Source organism: Hermetia illucens, chromosome 1 (assembly GCF_905115235.1).
Source record: "Hermetia illucens chromosome 1, iHerIll2.2.curated.20191125, whole genome shotgun sequence".
Lineage (NCBI taxonomy): Eukaryota > Metazoa > Arthropoda > Insecta > Diptera > Stratiomyidae > Hermetia > Hermetia illucens.
The window spans coordinates 38,656,469-38,678,464 of NC_051849.1; the positions used below are offsets into that span (position 1 = coordinate 38,656,469).

The 21,996-nt window shown below is 40.3% G+C and overlaps 2 protein-coding genes across 3 annotated transcripts; both read right to left on the bottom strand.

Moving 5' to 3' along the window:
• Positions 1-1,309: 1,309 nt before the first annotated feature.
• On the bottom strand, positions 1,310-8,094 carry LOC119646612 (3-hydroxyacyl-CoA dehydrogenase type-2). The gene is made up of 2 exons (XM_038047114.1): positions 7,927-8,094; positions 1,310-2,213 (listed from the first exon to the last, which is right to left on the bottom strand). Exons 1-2 carry the CDS (start codon positions 7,933-7,935, stop codon positions 1,455-1,457), a joined length of 768 nt encoding a protein of 255 aa, XP_037903042.1. The 5' UTR covers positions 7,936-8,094; the 3' UTR covers positions 1,310-1,454.
• Positions 8,095-12,844: 4,750 nt separating this feature from the next.
• Positions 12,845-21,935, bottom strand: LOC119657405 (GTP-binding protein 1). Of its 2 annotated transcripts, none has more exons than XM_038064300.1 (6): positions 21,680-21,935; positions 15,389-15,597; positions 15,115-15,295; positions 14,427-14,590; positions 14,191-14,369; positions 12,845-14,070 (listed from the first exon to the last, which is right to left on the bottom strand). In XM_038064300.1, exons 2-6 carry the CDS (start codon positions 15,582-15,584, stop codon positions 12,988-12,990), a joined length of 1,803 nt encoding a protein of 600 aa, XP_037920228.1. In that variant the 5' UTR covers positions 15,585-15,597; positions 21,680-21,935; the 3' UTR covers positions 12,845-12,987. The 2 variants fall into 2 exon arrangements, with proteins under 2 accessions (XP_037920228.1, XP_037920237.1); XM_038064309.1 differs by having other exon boundaries at positions 21,572-21,935.
• Positions 21,936-21,996: the final 61 nt, after the last annotated feature.

The following is a 21,996-nucleotide window of genomic DNA, read 5'->3' on the forward strand; positions in this document are numbered from 1 at the left end:
CCTATCACTTAATATCACAACCGAGAGATTTTTCACTGGAATTGTCTACTAGAAATTTACGCACTTTGATTGCTTTCAAAAAAATTAGGGAACTGACCGAGTCGCGCACGCGTGTCGCGGGTTTAGGTTCACTGTCAACTTTCCACTACTGGCGATACGACCGTCTCTGTCGAGCGCTGGAAGTGAACTCGTCTTGACTGTGACCGAAGCGGCAGATGTTATGTGCTCCCTTTATAATTCGCAAAACACAACAAAGGTGTGAATTATATCCAACGTAAATCCGCCCACAGTTCGGATCAAAGCTTGGCCAGACAATTTTTGTTTAGGGATTGAGGAGTCCTAAGTTCGCATCCACTTGATCCACTCTATTTGCTCCGGCCCGACATCAAGTGGCTTTCTCTCCAAGGTGTTTAGTATCATATAAAAAATAGCCGAGAACACTTAACTTATTTTTTTCTATGATGTGAGTTTTTGACATTAGATCAATGTTATGAGTTTTCAGGAAAAGATTAACTTCAGCTCTGTGTTGGCTTAGCCCGTTTGCATCCCAATGGTACTTATTTTTTATTAAAAAAATGTGTCATGTCATATTTTGGTTCTTTATTAGTTCCTGGATCATGGTGCTGATAGTATTCATAAACTGATTCACTTTATTCGAGAGTGGAGCAATAATCGAAGATAGTTCTCCCGCGAACTATCAGCAGCAGGTTCGTCTTGGCTTTGGTTTTCTACTACATCGCACTCCAGGACGATAAGATGGGCCGGGGCTAGATAGAATTTGTGTTTTAGTCACGGAGTTCATTTATTGCTCCCATTTATTGCATCCTGTACACATAATTGGCAGTATGGTGTTGTCCATAGTTACTGCTTTTTCTGTTTATGCGGTGTGACTGTGATTTTGGCGAGTGCAATATTGACCAAATTGTCTCCTACAGAGTACCGCTACGATCTTGGATGAAGTCATCTAACATTGTGCAAAAACTAGACACAATTGGATTGTCCTGCCAACGATTATGATTAATATGCAAATTTTACAATAAAGAGGATGAAACAGCCTCCCACATCTTATTGGGCTGACCAATAATCTTGTAGTGTAAAGATATCAGCTGGAGAATAAAAAACCCTTAGGAAGCGTTCGACCATCTGCACCCAGTGGATGTTGGCATGTACACCTCCAGTTTTAATGAAAGCTAACTTCAGTGGTCTTTTAAATTAATAGATGAGATGATAACATCTTAGTTAAGGTTATCGCGCTGATGATATACAAAAGTTTTCAAATTATTTAAGACTCTCCAAAAAATAAATTTTATATTTTGCATGAAAACTATTTTATTTTTTATTGATCATATAAAAAATCTGGTTTCAAGAATAACAATAGAAAAATAAATGCATAAAACCACTTTAGTGACTCACTGTCAACTATTCAAATACGACGACTTTTTCAAGTTCTCTAATTAGGGCATCATTCGAAGTGCACCATCAATACGAATGACCTCCCCATTCAACAACGGATTTTCATAGATCGATTGTACCAATTGTGCATAATCCTCGGGATTTCCCAAGCGTTGCGGGAATGGAACTGTTTTCGCCAAAAACGTTAAAACCTTCTCTGGAAGCTGCATCAACATCGGAGTCTTGAACAATCCAGGAGCAATGGTCACAACGCGGATTCCTTGCGTACTTAAATCTCTTGCCATGGGTAATGTCATGCTAACGACTCCTCCTTTCGATGCGGCGTAGGCGACTTGTCCAATTTGTCCCTCATAAGCTGCAACCGATGCAGTATTAATGATAACTCCTCGCTGCCCATCGGCATTTGGCTCATTGACTCCCATCAGACCAGCGGATAAACGAGCTACATTAAATGTGCCGACAGTGTTTATCATCAAAACCCTTGTGAAATCTTCTAGCTTATGGGCAGCGTTTTTGTTGAAGTTGTAGGTTTTGAATGCTACTGCTGTGCCTGCACAGTTGACTGTTAAGTCGAGTCTACCAAATTTACTCTTGGCAAGATCAACGGCTGCTTTTACATCTTGTTCCGACGTTACGTCTGTTGGGCTGAAGACAACTGAGTCGCCAAGCTCCTTGGCAACCTTTTCGCCTTGTGATGTTGGGAGATCACATAAAACAACTTGTGATCCTAGTTTTGATAGTCGCTCGACCGTTGCTCGGCCGAGACCAGATGCACCACCAGTTACCAATGAAACGCTTTTCTGTTAAAAAAGAAAACAAGTATTTAGAGGATTTAAAATAGATTTAAATTGTAAGGTGGATTATATAATTTGAGTGAAAGCATTTACTTAAATTCAGTGATATTCAGATATGTCAACAAAAGTCTAGGACAACCACAAGCGCCGTTTAGCAGTTGGAGTTTTTAGAAATAATTCTCTCTGAAAAGCAGTTTCGGGGTCGCCGTTAGTGTTTTTTAAAATAAATAGACATCTCTGTGGTTTAAGTGCAATTTACTGGAATAATGTGTAGAGAACTAAGCCACCGCATTGGATAATATTCAAATCTCACTGCTGGCAGAGGCATTTATGTGGTGACCGGATGTCGGATACATGTCGACTCAGCTGTGAAATGAGCACCTAAGTCAAGTCAAAATATCCCGTGCGAAAGTAGTGATATTACATCACCTCATGGTGTACCGTTACAATCCTGAAATACTATGCTTCATGACCCTGATCCAAATGTCAGGTAGTTCGGCGCGAATGAAGCTACCCTACTTAGCAGTAAGTCGGAATACCGGAAGCTGGGCGCTATATGTATAAATGTATTGTGACCATCTTATGTATTTATAATATATTACTGACAACAAAATGCTTCCCTATGAGACCACCGCATCTCAACATGTCTTGCGAATGAAACCGCCATTGAAACAACGTGAGGAGCACACTGGCCTGTCGTGATTTCGCGAGTAAAATGAAGAAATGATCTCACACAAGCCACTGCCGTTCCCTACGAACGTCGGAAAAATCGAATTAAAAGAATGATCTACAAAGTGGCCTACACAATACTCTGGGCGCTAATGAATGCAGACACTAACAAAATGCTACCAAACACTTCCGTAAAGAAACCAAACAAAAAAATGGAAATGGTTTTAAAAAGTTGATGCGATTTCTGTGGATCACTAGTAATAGGAGAAAGTTTCCCTTCTATTGGGTCCGTCCGTCATCAAGTAGAAGCGAACTTAGAGCACCACAATGATTAAACAACGTTTGCTTCCACTAAGCATAGACTTGAACTAACTGGTTTTCGTTCTGAATATAATTTGCATTTACTTATGTTATATTTGTGAATATATATATGAATTATGGGAACAATCAACAACTAGGATTAGCTTCCGGTAACAGGGCAGTGGTGAGGTAGCGCCTCATGTATTGCTTCTGCTTTGGGCGAATCCGTCAGTTACTTCAACGACCCGTTCTCAAAAACTACCCAACTAACCGAAATATCTTAAAAAAATTTGGTGGCCCATGCGCGTTGTATCTAGGTCTTAAAATACTCTCCATACCAATACCTCTTTAAATAAAGTTAATAATGGCAGATTACCATATTTATTATAAGTATATTTTTTAGAAATTAGGTTTATCCTAGAATCATTCCAGGAATATAGGCATTATTATAGAGCATGATACTGCCAACTTTTGGCGGAAATCGCCTTATTAATAACAAAGTTATAATAGGTCAAAGTTGTTACTTTTGTGCCAATTTCGTGCATTCTAAGACTTTGAAAGTCAGTATCATACTAAAGTGAATCCACTGGCAAACTAAATGGATAATCGTTACGAGTTAGGTACAAATGGGACGAATGGTCACTTAAATCTGCCTTTCATTCCTGAAGCGTTCACCTTCCGGTTTCCCGACTTGTTTATATATGGGTACCACAAACCCTTATATGAAGCACAGCGCGTCAACCACAACCACGCGCCATCGTTGTCCATTCTGGGAAATATGCTTCAGCTACCTTCATGATTTTCCAAGAGGCTTACATTTCTTTTACCACAGCTCTACGCCACGCAGGTCTAGGATGACCAATTCGTCGGCCATCCTGGGACTGTGAGTTCCATTGCATGATGTAACCTTCCATGTACTACTCCCATATACTCAGTAGTAAAGAGAGAACACTGGCGCGGAACAGCCTCAAACTGATGTTGTTGCTGAGATAGTTACATTTCCATATGTTGAACAAAACAGCGAAGACGAATATAGTTCTGAGCAACATTAAGTTCGATGCCTAAATATATAAAATATTTGGCACCTTAGATGTTCTGTCCATTAACGCAAATAGGAGGAGGAAGGAATCCTAGGAGAACGGACTGGGAATCCTATGCAACGCACCTGAGAAACAACATGACCCACCTTCAAGGGGGCGGTGACAAGCGAATTGGAACTGGAAACAGTGGTGGAAAACCTCAACAGTCGTCATTGACGCATATGAGGCCAGCCGTCCGGCTAAGACAGTTAAGTAAACAAGGGATGTACCATGGTGAAACAGGAACCTGGCCAGAATGTGAACAGAGGTACGAAAACTCTTCAGCCGGGCAAAACAAACCGGGGTACAAAAATACACTAACTGCGTATAGCAACCAGATCAGGGAAACAAAACGGAACAGCTTCAGGCAATTCTGTGAAGGGATCGAACAGATCACAGAAGCAAACAGGCTTTACAAGGCTGTAGCCAAAGACGGGGCAATATCCTCTATCTGTTTGAAGAAGGAAGATGGGACATTTACCGAGAATGAAGAGGACAGGGTACACTTGCTTCTCAGAACTTATTCCCCGGGATTCTGCCTGACACTCCAACAACGAATAAAAGTTGAAGAAAGAGAACTGGAAACTAGCAAAAGAGGTATGCTCAGAAACTAGGGTAAGGGAGCATTCAACAACACTTTGCACACAGAGATACACGATGCCCTGAGCCGCAAGTAAGGGGGAAACGCCCTGGCTTTCTGGATGGGCAAAATGTTAGAGAGCAGGCAAATATACCGGCAGGTTCTATGCTATTGTCATGAATACTACTCAAGGTTGTCCAGAAGGCAGCGTACTATCGCCGTTTATGTAAAGTATGGTAGTGGACGAACTTCTGGACGTGCTAACAAAAACTGGAACGACATTGTTTTAATCTATAGGGGCGAATATAAGGATACCCTATATGATAGAATCTAAACTGGACTAAGGGTTACTAGTGCCTGGTGTAGGAACGTGGGACTGCGGATCAATCCAGCCAAAACTACCATAGTACCATTCACTAGCAGGTGTAAGCTTGATCACCTGAGAGTCATAAGGTTACATGACATGGAGGTGAAATGAGAAACAGAAGAAAAATATTTGAGAATTACGCTAGACAAAAAATTACTCTGGAAGACACATGTCGGAAAGCCACGAGGGCTCTGATGACTTGTAGGTCCATAGCAAGAAAAAAATGGGGTTGCAGCCTGAAAATACTATTTTGGATATACACTGCAATAGTAAGGCCAATGATTACCTACGGGGCGGTAATCTCGGCAGAAAGAACTGAACTCAGCACACAAACTCCAAAGACTGGCTTGTATGTGTATCAGTTTGGCAATAAGGACATGCCCACCGGCATCCCTGGAGGTCCTTCTGGGGTTAACCCCCTTTCCATCTGCACATACCGATGCAGGCAAGGAGGGCAACATTCAGGATGGTCGGGAGTATCAGTGAGGTGGGGAGCTGCCTAAACAGAAGGAAGATTGATATTCTTTCTAGGCGATATTCCGAATTATTGATACCAAAGGATAACATGACAACGAGGTTTCACTTCGATAAGAAGCTTGAAACACGTTGGAGTAACAAGGCAACTGGGAGAGCATAGCTGTAACTTATGGCTTAAACCAGCAACTGATTACTTGATACACGGACGGATCCCTCATAGCAGAGGGAGCGGGTGCCGGTGTCATTGGTCAGTGAAAATGTACTTGGAGCCAGATGTGCCTCCTTTAATTTCCAAAGGAACTACAGGGGGTAGAACATTGCTATTCTCACCGACGGCCAAGCAGCAATCAAGGCACTTAGGTCCAACCAGGTGAACTTTAAACTGGTATGGGAATGCCTTAAGAGAGTGAATACGCTTGGCTCGTCGAACAAGGTCTGGATACTCTCGGTTCCATGTTGGGTTGGAAGGCAATGAGGCGCGGACGAACTAGCCAAGAAGGGAGCAGGGACGCCTCTGCAAGGGCCAGAACCCCTCATTAAAAGATAAAGACGGACAGTTGAGGGAACTGTACTGGATGGGTTTACCAGGAATGGAGCAGTCCAGGTTGCTTATTGGGGGATACGAACCCATGCGCACAAAGGATTGCTTAAACCTCACCAAAAAGAACCTTTGAATTGTAGTGGGAATTCTGACTGGTCACTGTCGGCTAAACTATCACCTAGGGAAGACACTGCCTGCAGGTTCTGTGTGGAGTGTGATGGAACCTCTATACACGTTCTGGGACAGTATCCGACACTTATGCAAAGTAAGTCGAGGCATTTGGGGGAACACTTAATACCAGATGCAAAGTTGAAAGATCTGGAAGTAGGGAATATACTAAAATTCCTTACGGTTATAGGCTTGCTTGCAGCAAAAGGGGCACAATAGTTCTTCAAGGACGCGGTGCGACTTTCCCTTAATAGAATAATGACAAACGCGAATAGGAAGAGTGCGATGACCTGAGACAGAGGTGGTGTTTATCTTCAGTTCGGCTTTACTTGCCTCTGTCTCCAAATCTAGAACCATTTCCTGATTCCCTTCGAGACTTGAGACAAGAGGCAATGACCCACCGAGCAGCATGAAAAACGTCACCAATACCAAAAATAAATAACATCGTTGACAATGCAATCTTGGCGCTTTGAACCTCATAATAATAGTTATTAGTTTATTTGGAATACCTATTCTGCACTATTGACACTGTTAAAGACTTTCTCGAAATCGATGAGGAGCTGATGAAGCGGAGATTGAGAGTGGAAACCGAGATATTCCTTGGCGCGTTCCAGGATTATTTTAGCTTTTATTTTTGCTATGGCAGGAAATACGCAGATACTTCTCCAATTTTCCTTTTTCGAACTGTTAACGATAATTCCCTTCTTCCACTTTTTGGGAAAGATTGTGGATTCGCAAAATAAATGTAAAATTTTACACATTTTAAAAATTTTACATTTTTTTCTTAAACTATGCAAGTAAGACCGTTCATGTAGCTATTTCTATTACATTTGTAAGGCAAAGCCTTTTAAAATCATTGCCCATTCAATTTGAATTTTACCAGTTCGGTGTTCTAACTACCCCATTGGACCAATATTCCATGAATTGTAATTGTAATAAGCGCATCTAACAGATCCAAAAGTAAATAACATCTTCCTATTGAAGTCATTCTGATAATCTTACAACACTATCTAAATAATATTCTCTGAATCTGAAATATTCATTCAATTTTCCATGAGCATTATATCATTATTTCTTTGGTTCATTCCGGCCAAGCTTAAATATACTCAAGTAGATATCAGTCCTATCGTTAACTCATTTTCGGTGAAAATGCACTTTGTGCCTTCCCAACATAGTATCGGTAATGTTAAGATATTTTGGCCTACGACTGTTTGTGCAAATAAATAACATACCTAACCTCTTGGAACAACAGTTCAAAGTCTTCTTTTACCGGCAAGCCTATAAGGCAACCCAAGTTGGAAGAAGGATGCGGAATTCATGGATATGCCAACTGATGCCGGTTGTCCTGTATAACATTTTGCTGCGAGGACTACACAACATTTCTAAAATCTACAAAAAGCATCGTACAAAGTTTAAAGAATAATTATTTCGCACTTGAATTGTATTAACTTTTAGACAAGGAGAGTGTATAAAGTCCAGAATTGAATTTCGTCATTCACAAAACGCACAAACTTTCCCACAAAATACACAGCAATTACCTTCCACATGTTGATTTCAAACAACGGCCTTGGGAAGGGATGAAAATGAAATCAGTAAATCGGACAGAGGTTCGAAACTGTGCACTACACCGCGCAACCAACAAACGTCACGTGGATATGAAATCTGTCGTCTAGATATATGCACCTTCGAATTGGTACAAATGCCCACCTCTCATCCATAGTGAACAATATATTTTTCTCTTTCAGTACTCAAATGCAGACATATAGAGACATCTATTAGTGAAATTTAATAATTAGTACGCCTTTCGTTAGCAGCCGAAAAGTTCATGGGGAGTTTCTCCCCTATCGAAGGATATCGTAGACGAAAAGCTTATTACAATTAAATTAATTAAGATAGTAGTACATTATTATTATGTATTTTTACGTATTTTGAAAGTTTAGCATATTGAAAATGCACCGTCAAGATCTCAGATTGAAATTCAAAATATTTCTAAAGCGATAAAGCTATACGATATTGAAACGGACAATTAGGCAGCATTTATGATACTCTATTGTCATGATCAGCTGACTCAAGTCTACTATGTAAAACTGCACTATGTAAAACTATATGCCGTTAGAAAATGAAAATTTAACAGTGTACGGGAACGACTTTCATTTTCTTGTTAAAAAAAAAAATAAGTGAATAACATTGAAATTTAGATCGTCATACTGTACTACTACTATTAAAATTTATTTAGAGATATTTTATTGGAATATTGTATATGAGGCTTCACACAAAACGTCATTTCACAACTAAATTATTTGAACTGTTTCCCATGATATCTTAGAAACTATTCAAACATTCACGTACATTATTTCTTCACACATCTTCAACAAACATTACTGTTATCTCTTGGTATTACTAGTTTGGATACCGACTAGAAATAATGTCAATCTTCTTTCGACTTACGAAGCTCCCGGCTTCGTTGATACCCCTGGACATTCTGCCTGCATTTGTATGAGATGACGGGGACGAGGCAATCCCAGAAGGACCTGCAGAGATGCCGTTAGGCATGTCCTCATTACCCTAATGATACAATACAAGCCAGTCTTTGAGTGAGGGCAATAATGATAAGATGCTCTCTGTTTTTCAAGAAATCATAAAATAATAAAACCAATTCCAGAAGCTGTATATGTATTTGAGACGTCCGCACCACATTATATTCTCCTGAGTAATTTACGGAGCTGTTCCGGTATAACACAAGGAGTAATTAAAAAAAGTTGAATTTCAGGGAAATAAAAATGATAGGAAAACAAAGGAAAGACATTCTTTTCTATTCGGCAGTGAACATTTGTCTTGTATAAAGAAAAATATTTATACAATTATTTTAAAATATTTGAAGGCGGTTTCGAACCAATTTTGTGTAGCGAATTCATAATAATGTACAAAGCAAGCAATCGACTGACAAGCGATTGAACTTTAAAAAAAAATAACATGACGAAAGAAAGCTCGTAGTTGGAAATTGTCCTGATTGCATTGCAGATGTGTGATCGGTAACTTTTTTAACAGGTCTAAAGGACGGCCAACAATTGTAAGACCTCGAGGTCTAGCTACCATGTGCTACCATATTTTTTTCAGTTTTTTTTTTTCCGTTGGGTTTCTGAAAATGGGTACCTTATCATTGGTTCAATTTCTTCACAGAATTCCCTGAACCTGTTTCATTTTTCTATTTTGATCGGGTTAGTATACGTCGTCACGGCCTTTGTGCACGTTGATGAGTGTCCGGTTTGTTTCGTCCGGTTGATGACTCTTTTTCAGATTTTATCCCGTTCAAAAGTGGAATCGGCTCGTCTTGATCGACCATGCAATTTTGGTTGGTCATGTGCCTGATCTGGATGGAGTCGAGAGGCTCCCAAATCACCATTACCAACTTTGTTTCGGCTGGCCATTTGGTTGTTTCCCATCGGCTTTGATATTCAGACCAATATTGACAAGTTAGTTTTCGTCAGCACTAATTACATGACTATACCATTGAACACGCTTTTTTCGCAATTTCAATACGAGCAGTGCAACCCCACATCGATCGCGGATGCCCTCACGTTTGCTTTGTCATGGCGTCTTACACCCCTGGTCCAACGCAAAACCTTTGTCGCCATTGCCTCGAGAATTGCAGTGTAGATGCAGCTTTTGTATGGTGGGGGGCTATCTTAGTGCTGACCATTGGCTCGATTGTTGTTCGGAGCTCTTCCCCAATGTCGGAATATCATCCTCCGTTTTCAACATAGCACTTCCTTGTGAATTGTTGTTTTTGTTGTGTGCCTTGAGCCCTTGAAGTTCTAGGTCTAGGTCGTCCAGCTTCTTCCTCTCATTGAGCAGCAGGTATACTTCCTTCTTCGATCCTGGCCTTTTGGCCTTTACAGTCTCCACGATTTTTTCGTTGATCCCAGTAAGCTTTCCACCCGATATGTAGTCCGAAGTGTTTTTCCCCAGTTTCCCTCTTTCCACATTCACAGGGATGTTGCCAACTCTGTAATTGATGAGGCAATTACCGCGTTTAGTTGCCTCCAGGGATCAGCCATCTACTCCGATTGTGAGGAATTTGCCTTTACCTCCTCCTTGCTTCTAATCAATCCTCTCCAAAACCGCATGTCAAGATTTTTTTCCTGCATAATTAAGAGGCACAGAAGGCTCATTGTCTCTATCGGTGCTGCTCTGAGAAAGTAGACTATCAACATGTGTGATGTGCGCTCTTGATATATCATCCCCAGCCCATGTTGGCACTCCCGCTTTCTTCCAGCCTGACAATTTAGGGACTATAGTCGTAAGGTATTCCCCCGTGTCCTTTGTCACGTAATTTACCAGTATAAGACCTAATCAGCTAATGCCGGTAAACACGATCTCTGCGCTCCTTCCCTTGCACATCTGCATGACGACCAAGATCTTTGATGATTTCCTGCTACTCACCAATGAATATTTGCAGTATAGTCAGTCGGATGCTCTTCCCTGCACAAGAATAGGTAATGACGGGCCCCCGGGTTCACCAATGACTTATCCGGGATTTCCTTCCTTTCAGATTTGGAGTTTTCGGGACCATTCCCCTGCTCTAGGCTGATCTCTGCTGTTCCTCTCTTCTCTGATTTCACTGTTGAAAGCTTAGGTTTATTCCGAGCCTTCTTAATTGCCTCTTTCTGTTCCAGACATTCCTTTAAATAGCGCAGATACCAATTACCTGCGAAAATGAGGTCTGTCTCTTTCCTGGCATTTGAGATAACAACCTCAGACGTACTTTTGCTAGTCCCAGGCTTCGGATCAAAGACATTGATTAGTTGCGCTCTTTGTAGTAGGTCAATGTTGAGCTCGGGTGCACTGCTTGACTTCCCAACTTCTCCCTTTTTGTGTATACCCGCTTGGTTCTTAGTATTGCACCTTACCTCCGCCGGATGGATCAGCTTGTGTGCAGTGTGGAATCCCTTTTGTTTGTTGTTTGTTTATTTCATTTTTTTAGTTTGTATCCTCATTTGATTTCCATGTGTATGGGGATTAGGAGGTCTGCTGTGTCAGACTCGTATAGCGCGGTATGGTCAAGCTTAGTCACAGAGCTGACCAGGTTCCAGTAATACTCCAAGAAAATATACAGAGCGCTATTACCTGGGAACTTTTTTATAAGCTTCAGGTACTGTTTACAAGAGAATAAAAGCAGGGTTCAAAGCAGAGATTTCTTCAATAAGATATCGTAAAATGAAGTTAACGCTTTACATTCAAGTAATTACCGTAACTTTAGCCATGGTTTGTAACACAACGCAAAGTCGATAAATCTTAAAGGTGAAATAAAAACGATGAATATCTTATTCAAAAGACGACTAGAAATGTAAAGGATACGTCGGGTCGTAGCGAACTGTAAGGGGGTGGCAACTGGTTCCGGAAATATTGATATTTGCAAAAAAACGATTTGTCCTTTTATTTATATTCTTAGGGTAACCCACAAGTTCAACACCAAAGTGTGAAGCCTTCATTTTCCGCAAAGAATATCAGCAATCGCCTGAACTTCTACCAGTCTCATCAAAACTTTGCCTTAGCTGATGATAAAGCTTGTAATGAGCGCGGGACGCAAACATCCTGTTTAAGGACCCGTCATGGATTCGATTGAATCCGACGCCCTCTCAACAGAAAAGAACGTGCGATTCTGCGATTATATCCACAACACAGTGTCGACTACACTTGTTCGAGGAGGGAGCGGCCGTAAATGGAGAATATTATAGAGGATATATTCTCCCAGTGTCTGCACAATACCTCAATAATGTCCATCAATTTATGAATAGAGAGGAGGCGATTTTGGTGCAGGCCGCATAGTTTTGATTTTATTTCCGAGCATTTTGGAAATGTTTGGACAAATTAAAGCCCATAGGAAATATGTTCTCCAGATTGAGGGAGTCCACTTCCAGAAATAGGCAGCCGTTGGTTGATCGAATACAGGATGAGTGGAACGTAATTTCGGACTCCATAAAAGGATCGCACACTTCTTATTAATTCCATATCGTGTAATCGAACGTATATATTTTTCAATAAAATTATGAAAATTAGCTCCTCTTTTAGTTAACTTTTATACAAAAAAAAGAAACGTGAAGGACCCTTAAAGAAGTTACTCCTGACAGCTTGGAATATTGAGTCATTTACTTGTTTTCCCTTGTTAATATTTTTTTTTTCATTTATCATTTATGCATGCTCTGATCTTGATATGAACATGAACACTACTGTTGGATACTGTTCCAGACAAGTCTTAATTTTACAAAACCTGAAACTGGTCTATCGAACAGATGAAGTTCTATTGGTGTATTTACTTTGAATTCTAGATTATTTCGTCCACTCTTCGCGTTTTACCTACAAAATCTCATATGTCCCCTATAAGTCAACAATTGTGCACTTATTTCTACTTATCACGTTAAAATAGAATATCCTCGAAAAAAAGAAACAACCAGCAAATGTGAATCACATATTTATTATATGCAATGATTTTTGAAAAATTTTTAAAACATTTAAAATTCAGTGTTTGTATGCTCAGCATCCTCTTCTGCAATTACGTACGGAATATCTTTTCTTCACACAAATGACACTTTTAAAACTCATTTAAGACGTTTCGAATACTTCATATTACGCGACGTGCTTGTAGTATCTACGTGATGTTCATCGTTTGTCGTCGCTTGTTCGCCCACTCCTTGTTGGATTTTCGGTTTTTGCTCGGTGTTTGGGTGCTTTGGCTTCATTGAATTTTGAGCTTTGTTAGCCTTAACGCGTTGCTGCACGGATGCCGGGGAGAATAGCAATTTCAGCACACTTCCTACCGCTTTCGTCCGACCTTCGCGGAACACCATTCTTTGACCTGGACGAATGAATTCAGGATGTTTGATGAATTTGAATTTAACAATCGCTTTGTCCCCTGTCCGAAGAAATTCACGATCCATAGATATAATCGAGGCAGTTTGCCGAACACTTCCACAATGAACCATGGCTTGATAGCGTGATGATATCGTTGTTGGATGATGTAATACGACAATTTCACCTTCAAACTCCCAGCAAGCTTGAGGATTGATTTCTGGACTGACAAGTACCATTCCTTTTCGTATTTGAGACCTTTTGATTTTCTTCAATGCGAAACTGGCAGTTTGGCCAGCACGTACGTGTTTTACATTCATACGTTTACGGTGAATACTTTTGATCGCAACAGGCAAGAAATGACCGACCGCATCTGGTCCTAAAAGAAGATTGTCGTTCAGAGTAATTATCCCCCGTAGACAAGTTCCTGAAACGACAGTGCCGACACCAGGGACCGAATAAGTGTCATCGATCTGAAATTCGGCTGGTTCACTATCATTTCCTTCGGTACGCGAGGTCAACAAATTCAGAAACATTTTCAGTAAATCCAAATTCTCGCCATTTACATTCGACACAAGGAAGATGGGACATAGACGCTCAGATACAAAATTAAGAGCGCTTAGTACAACCTCATCAGAATTTTTTACAATAACTGGTACTTTCCGGCATCCTTGTGATTTAAGAATTTTAAAAAGCATTTTCAGATTTTCTTGGAGGATGTTTGGAGGACACATGTCAATTTTCGTCACCACAATGAATACTGGAACTGATAGGGCGAGAGCTAAGCCTAAGTGTTCTTTTGTCATTCCAATGATTCCTGCATTGGCGCCAATCTGGAAGTAGAATTCTGGATTACTATACATTACATTAAAATGGGACAGAACGCGATTGCGTAGGTAACTGATTGGATTCACAAGACTCCCATTCCCATTCAAAGGCGGCATTTCACTTACCATCAACATTCCGAAATCAGGAACATGTCCTGTCATTCCAAACACGGTCGTTTTCAAATACTTTTCGTGACCAGCCAAATCGATGAATGTTATGATTTTTGATGATTTCTCACAAATCCGCACCCAGTCTAGTGTCCCATGATCTGGCTTGTTTATAACATTTCCAAAACTGTCGAAACCTTAATTTATAAGGAATCTGTATAAGTACAGGTTTCAAAAGGTAGCATGAAATTTACCTAAAATATCGTTCCCAACAGAACTAGTACGCCCGCTTTCCATCTCGTGTTTGTGGCGAAATAGTCTTTGCCGGGCATAGCCACGACCGTTGTCCAGTTCGCCATGAGTTAGTACGCCGAGTAGAGTGGATTTTCCTGCGTCTACATTACCTACTACAGCAACTCTGCAACATATGTGTATGGTAGGTTGTACATTTGGAAGAAATTGTTTTTATTTTGTTAATGCACCGATTAAATGAGTTGTTGATCGACTAATTCTTGGAATTGTGTAAAAGTGTTTTGACATGATTAGTTATGCTGCGAACAGGAGCAGAAGTCAGCCTTTAGTTAGAATATTTTTTCTTTAATTTAAATTAACAACTAATGGAGCCTGTGTTGGCAGTTCGAATGAAGATTCTTTTATTCAACGAATAGTCTGCGGGCTTAGAATCCTATTAACATTCTTAATAGAATTCTAGAAATTGTTCACTTCTATAGAAAAGGGGACTTAGTGAACATACCGACAAAAATGTGTCTACACAGCATAATTAAGGACACGTTCATCATATCGTTCGACGCAAGTTTAACTGCAGTAGAATCGCGATAATTCGTATGGTCAAGGGGACAACGATTTTACTAATTATCGGAAGTGCAAAATAAAGAAAAGTAAATCTGTACGAATTACCGGGAGGCAAAACAAATCACTCACCTAATTTCCATGAAGTCCGTGTCATCAACTCGCCTCCTTAGCAGATATTGTCCTGTAAATCCTTTCTCAACTCGGCGCTTTCCTAACTCAACAACATCAGCATTTATAGTAGCTGCCAAAGCTTCCAAAGTAGCCAATGCAGCGCTGTAATTATCCTCATCGAGACCATTCCCGCCTCCATCTAAGAATATAAGGGAATTCCAAAATTGTAATGCCAAACTCAATATCAAATCAATATTGTTTCGAGAAGTTGTTGAATCTAAAATCGATTTACCTTCATTGACTCCAAGCTCATAAATAGTTTCTCCGCGATTCTCCGACATACGTCGTTGCAGCTGTTCTTTTAGCGTTTCAAATTGGTCATCCGTGGGATCCACCAAGGACAACTTTTCGCGAGCTTTAGGTGAATTTGTAGCAATGCACTGGGGTGCAGCATTTTTACTGTTCATATGCTCCGTATCGTCACTCATTTTTCACTTATAACTGTAATGAGTACAAAATATGAATTTTTATCAATTTTTTCTAGCTTTTCGTCAAACGCCGAAAGAATCAATTTAATTTTCGCCCCTCCGCCTGTCCGCGGCTTAAAAGTAGTTTCGGGTTTATCCCTCAAGATTGATGAAAGAAAGAAGGAAAGAAACCAAGTGCGTAAATAAGTGCCAACTTGTTTCCAAAGCTTAGGGCCATAATCCTCAAAAAAAAAAAATATTTCACTTAAATTTATCAAATGAGGTCTTGTTTTGCAATAAAAAAGAATGTTGTTGTTTGTATCTGCTATGTTCTTGGTTACAAATTTGATATCGCGGGGAGGTTACTTTCTTTCTTGTCTATAGGAACTTAAAACTGTTCGCATGTTCAGTTAAATCAATATATTCCCACCACTAACCCCAATCTCTAATCTTTGCCTAATTAAATAGTTTCCATCTTATCTCCTGATCTCCTGAGCTAAGTGATGCACAATGGGCGCACATTCAGAATACCGTTCTTCACACAGTGATTGGTTGCTTCCTGAAGTCACCCCAATACTATCTCCATTAAATGGACAGAGCACTAGCGATCCGTAACATCCTCCGTAGTTGCCTAGAAAGTCTATTCATTTATTCTCATCCTATTTCGTCCCCACGGCGTAGTCTCCGAAATCCTAGCCTGTTCTATCTCTGTATCTGCAGTTATTCAGATTGTCATTTGAATCCAATGGTGGTGCAACTAGCGTGGATGCTCCGAGGTGGAATATGTGGTGAACGCTTTTGTATATGATTTTCCAAAATTCCAGATGGTATCTGCAGATGCATCACATCACACCTTGCAGCTGGAATCTGGAGTTACTTCAGTGGAAGGCCAGCATCTTGTTGCTGCAGCACTTTGACCTCTTTGTCAGCGGACTGGGAAGCTGCAAATCTTGCACAACAAATAATTGATTGCAAATTCTCAACGTTCGGTGTGTTCAGCATCGACTGCTTATATGATCTAGTTGTCACTCGACTGTGAGAGGGCTTGCTGATCGACAGATACCTTGAGTGACCTGCCCGAAAATATCGATTAATATTGAGCAACCATGAAAAATGCTCTTTTCTCGGGTGCTACACAGGGGGCGTTACAAAATCTGGAAGACTGCGAAATCGTGGAAGCAAATTGATGACAGGTGGATATTGAGGGCTCTATTGACCACTGTGAGCGTGACGTGATCGAGCTCCCATCCTGTATACCACATCAGAAATGAACTTGTATGTGAACGTAAGTCATTCGATGGTCTTTTGAGGGACGACGACGACGACGAGCAGCAGAAGTGGCTCTTAACCGTCTCGCCTCTTGTGGATGAAATGGTTAATCATCGTAACACTTTTCTTTCAAACAAATCGAAAAATCCTAGGAATCTGAGGCCTTTCTCAGAGAGTGGAAGGAGGCGATGATCGTTAAGATTCCAAAGAAGGGAAACCGTTTTGAGGGCGACAATTGGAGAAGTATTTACGTGCTTTGCAAAGATAATAGCTAAAATAATCCTGGAATGCAACAATGGACACTTCGAAAACTTGATATATAAAGAGCATCTCGGTTTCCGCTCTGGATCCTCCTGCATTGGAAGTAGGGAACGTACTAAAGTTCCTAATGGTTATAGGCCTGCTTGAGATACTATGATCAATAGGTACACTATAACCAGTAAAAGGGGCACAATAGTTCTTCAAGGACGCGGTGCGACTTTCCCTTAACAGAATAATAATAATAATAATTAACCACATCAGCACAATGCGGGTGATTTTGGAACAGTGCGTGGAGTTTAGATTTACCTCATCAAGTTTGGGAAGGCTTTAGACAGAATGAACACGGTGTGTATCTGGCGTGTTCCATGCAGGAGATGCATTCTAAAGAAACTAAAAGCTATTATCAGAGCGACATATCGCTGCATTGAGGTAAAATCACAGAGGAATTTGAGGTCAAAAGTAAAGTCTGCTAGAGTTGCATTTTGTCAGTGGTATTATCTCTTGTTGTTATCGGTGACGTTCTTTATGCTGCCTTGCCCCGAGATTTATAAGAGTTAAGTAAAAATGTTCAAAGGGGTAATTTCATAACCGTGATTAATGGTTTTTTCATCGGTTTACTGTCTGTCTGTCCGTCACACGCATTTTTCTTGAAGATGGTTATAGCGATTGACATCAAATTTGGTAGAAAGGTGGGAACTATGAACGCTCATGCATACAGTGAATTACATCCTTTTACGTCGAATTGAAGGGGGGGGGGATGTAAATTTTCTTTCATCAAATATAGTCATCTGGGGTATCAAATTAAAGGTCTCGGCTAGTACTTTTCGAAGCGGGTCTTATTTTTGACATTTGTTGGGAAGGTGGGGAGTGTGGGGGCTTGAAAGTTATCATTTCTTTAACGGACCCATTCTGAGAAACTACTTAACCGAAAAATCTGAAAATTCAGGAGGCTGTTGTATGGTGCCTAGGCTTCAAAATACCCTCCATACCGATACCTGTTCAAGTAAAGTTTATAATAGTACATTCTTACAATTTTTAAGGTTTTGCTTTGCAAACAAGCATGTAAAAGGGGGGTTTAAAAATTTTTTCACCGAATATAGTCATGTGGGGTATTAAATGAATGGTGTTAATTAGTACTTTTCGAAGCCGGTTTTAGTTTTCAGATTTGTTAGAAAGGCGGGGGGTGGGAGGGGTGGAAACTGATGATTTCTTTAATGGAACCATTCTCAGAAACTACCCAACTGAAAAACCTGAAAAAATTCATGAAGCTGCCTATATATGGTGTCCAGGCCTCAAAATGCTCTCCATATCGATATCTATTCAAATTAAGTCAATAATAGTATATTACCATATTTTTGGGAAAATTGAGTAAAACCCCCCTTAAGTTTATCGCAGAGTAGTATAAAATATAATACGAAGCATATATATATTTTGATCAAAATCATACTATTAGTAACAAAGTTACAGTAGCTCAAAGTTGTCTTTACCGTGTAAATTTACAACCCGAAGTACTAAATCTGACATGCTAAATGCATATACATAACGGGATACGTACAATTGGGATAGTTCTACACTCAAATATACTCACAGAAGAAGCAAACAAAACTTTTCATACCTCAAGCGCCCAGCTTCCGGTTTCCTCACTTGTTAGTAATTGGCTGCAAAACCCCCCTTAAGTTCATCCTAGAATCATGCAGCAATGTAGGCTACAGCATAGAGCATGATTCTACCAAATTTGGTGAAAATCGCATTATTACTAGCAAAGTTATAATAGGTCAAATCTGTCGCTTCTATGCAAATTCAAGACTTTGAATGTCAATATCACTTGAAAGTGGATATTTTCACATAATATATGCATATATTAGGTGCTACATACTAATGGGACAAATGCACACTCAAATCTCTTTATAAAAGAAATACACAAAACTTTTCGTACCTAAAGCGTCTAGCTTCCGGTTTCCCGACTTTTTTCATTTTTCAAGTAAAGCATGGGTTTATTTGGGGACTCGACAGAGTATATTGTATTTATTTTCTAGTCTTCATGATATCTGTGTTAATTTGAGCGTGACAAAATACTCATTTTTTCTTTTAAATTTTAGATTCTTTACTTGCAACATTTTCTTTGTATTATTTAGCTGAGTAGATAGAATATTGACAAACTCGTATAATGAACAATAACTCGCATGTATAAATTTTGTTGCTTCCATGGAATAAAAAATTTAATTAATTGAATTGTTTTGCTCTAGCCCTCTCCCGGGATCCCGTCGGTCCTTCCATTTATTAGGGTTCCTCCAATTATATTGGAAGCGGCAGGGAGAGCAACGTTCAGGTTGTTGTGGGCCGGCGCGGGGCTACCATATCATCTGGACCCCCTTGAAGAGGAAAGAAAGGCGGGCCCCTCATCGCGTAGATGCCACAATCAGCTCAGAGCTAATCCTTCCCCGTCCGCCCCGTTTTTTCTTCGTGATTGTGCCCCCTTATTAGGCAGTATAGTTCTTTTGGGATTGAAATCATCGTTGATATCAATCCGCCTTGAGGCTTCAAGTCTCTATTAGAGTAGTTTACCCATGGTGGATTTAATTTTGTTGACTATTGAGTCAAGGAACGTGGTAAAATCTCAGTGTCCTGACAAGGAGATGATATTTGAGTACTAAGAACGTTGGTCCTCATCTCGCCGAACGAATGCTAGCAGTGCGGGTTAGTTCTAGAACGCGACGTCCGGTTCCTCATATTATTTCGCTCTGTTGGTGTTTACGACTGGCAAACCTGTTAGGGTAAAAAAGTGGACTGACGGTTTCGTTCAGGGCAGAGGCAACTCATCAGACGCTGCCTCACCCCTGCCCTGGGAGCAGCGTGACCAAAAGTAACGACAGATGATAATTGCTCCACTTAAATATAATCGCAAACACGTAATAGGTACGAATTATATTCAAGTGAAATCCGTCATCATTGCAGACTTGAACCAGGCCGAAGTAAATATTTATTTTTTTTTGCAGGACTGATGACACACTGCTCCCAGGGCCGAGGTGAGGCCGCGTCTGATAAGTTGCCCCTGCCCTGGAAGAAACCGTCAGTCAACTTTTTTGCTTTTTTGCTTGGGTTTAACTCAAAAAATAGAGTCCGTGGACTACAAAAGAGGAAGTAAGTTGCTTCCCAAGTGGTTCGGTCCGTCACTAAATGGGTGCGCACTCAGGACTCCCAGGACTCCGAGAAACACTACAGGCGAGAGTTTGCTCTAAAAAACACCTCATTTGACTTCTTGAAAACAGAATTTTAATGGAATTATTCAACATCCTTCGTCCTTCGTGTGAGCCGTTGGAAGGCAGTTTTTGCTTCGTCAGCAAACGGCGGATAGCTTCCAATGGAATAAGATTATACGAAAACTTTGAAAATTATTCTATGGAATAAAAATCAAGACAAATATTGAAAATTGATCGAGTTATTTTATATCAGAAGCAGACAGACAGCTTTCTCCAGTTCAATTTGAAACTTTTCCAACCAAATTCGTCATTTTTCCCACCAATTTCGTAATCTACCCAACCAATTTCGTAATTTTGCCAAACTATTTCGAAACCTTGCTAAGGAATTTTGCAATTTTTTGTATGTGGAACCCGGCGTCAAAATCCATCTTTTAGGAAAATAAATGGATTACAGTGGAATCCCGATTATTCATGTTTGCGGCTAATTGGTATAGAGTTGCCGGTCCCCAGAGTTAATTTTCTTTTTTTGCACTTCCGATAATTGGTAATCCCAATATTTCGTACCAAATCGTCACTCTTGACCATACGAATTATAGGGATTCTTAAATCACGACTTTGACCGAGGCTATAGTAAGACATTTCAATTTTTCATAGCCAAGGGATTCATCTACATTTCATACCGACTGTGATGGTTTCTTCAAGGATCTGGAGTTTAACATCGCAGGCAGTAATATACAGCAATCGTTCTCACTCACATGTTAATGCTCGTAAGGTTATTGTATGTTATATTGGCTACTAGCTACTCACTCCATATAATAAATGGGAGAAGACCGCGTAATATCCACTTTGGGCTCATCTTTATTCACATCCACCATAATCACCGCACCATGTCAATAATTGTACAGTAATCGGTGCTGAAATCCAAAAATTAGATAGGCTTTCCTCATGAATGCAAATCCTCGAACGGTTGCTGTACTCTCATTGAGGCTCCTCCTTACATCCCCCATAAGAGGACAGTTCTTGTGCTAAACACAAACCCTATCACTGACGAATTGAACAATGAAACCACAACAGGATACAGGAGATATCGCAAGTTAGTTGATATTATTCAAATGAAATATCTAAGAAAATTGTTGAGGAAGACGGAGTTGGATATAAATTGATGAGTAGGAACCCGCCAGAAATCCATTACAGATCGCACTTTCTCCACTACGTAGGCACCGGTGATGGGGAAAGGATGCTTCCATTAGGGGTTCCTAGGATATTTGAAAAGTTTACCTGTGGGTACCGTCTGTTAGCATTGAGTTCCTTGAATCCTTCACTAATAAAATCAACTCACTTAACTCAAATAGTAACACTTGAGGGGGCCCGGGAACTTTTACTTACGACCTCTTCCGCTGTCATGTACGACTGTCCCTCTGGAGCTCTCCAATTTCACAATTTGAATGGGGCCTTGGCGCGAATAGTCACTTAACTTGTATTAAAATTGCATCACATTCAGAGACAGTCAGACTCACTGCATCACAGGGAATTTGCACAGCTTCTTCATAGAATTTACTTTAGGGCACGAAACAAGTCAACCCGCGACATCTTTCAACGTCAACTCTTTTTTGTTGTTGCCTTACCAGTGGGAAATGGAGAGTAGAGAGTGTGTACGTCGACGTTTCTTCGCAAGTGAAAACGGACGAGTTTTTGCTGCCCGT

What these genes read in the sequence shown, in the direction of transcription:
- LOC119657405 (XM_038064300.1), bottom strand. Translation starts at nt 15,584, where the DNA reads ATGAGTGACGATACGGAGCATATGAACAGTAAAAATGCTGCACCCCAG. An exon ending in TGAGCTTGGAGTCAATGAAG is followed by an intron (nt 15,296 to 15,388) that starts GTAAATCGATTT and finishes TTATATTCTTAG; the next exon opens with ATGGAGGCGGGAATGGTCTC. An exon ending in CTGATTTCGGAATGTTGATG is followed by an intron (nt 14,071 to 14,190) that starts GTAAGTGAAATG and finishes TTCTACTTCCAG; the next exon opens with ATTGGCGCCAATGCAGGAAT.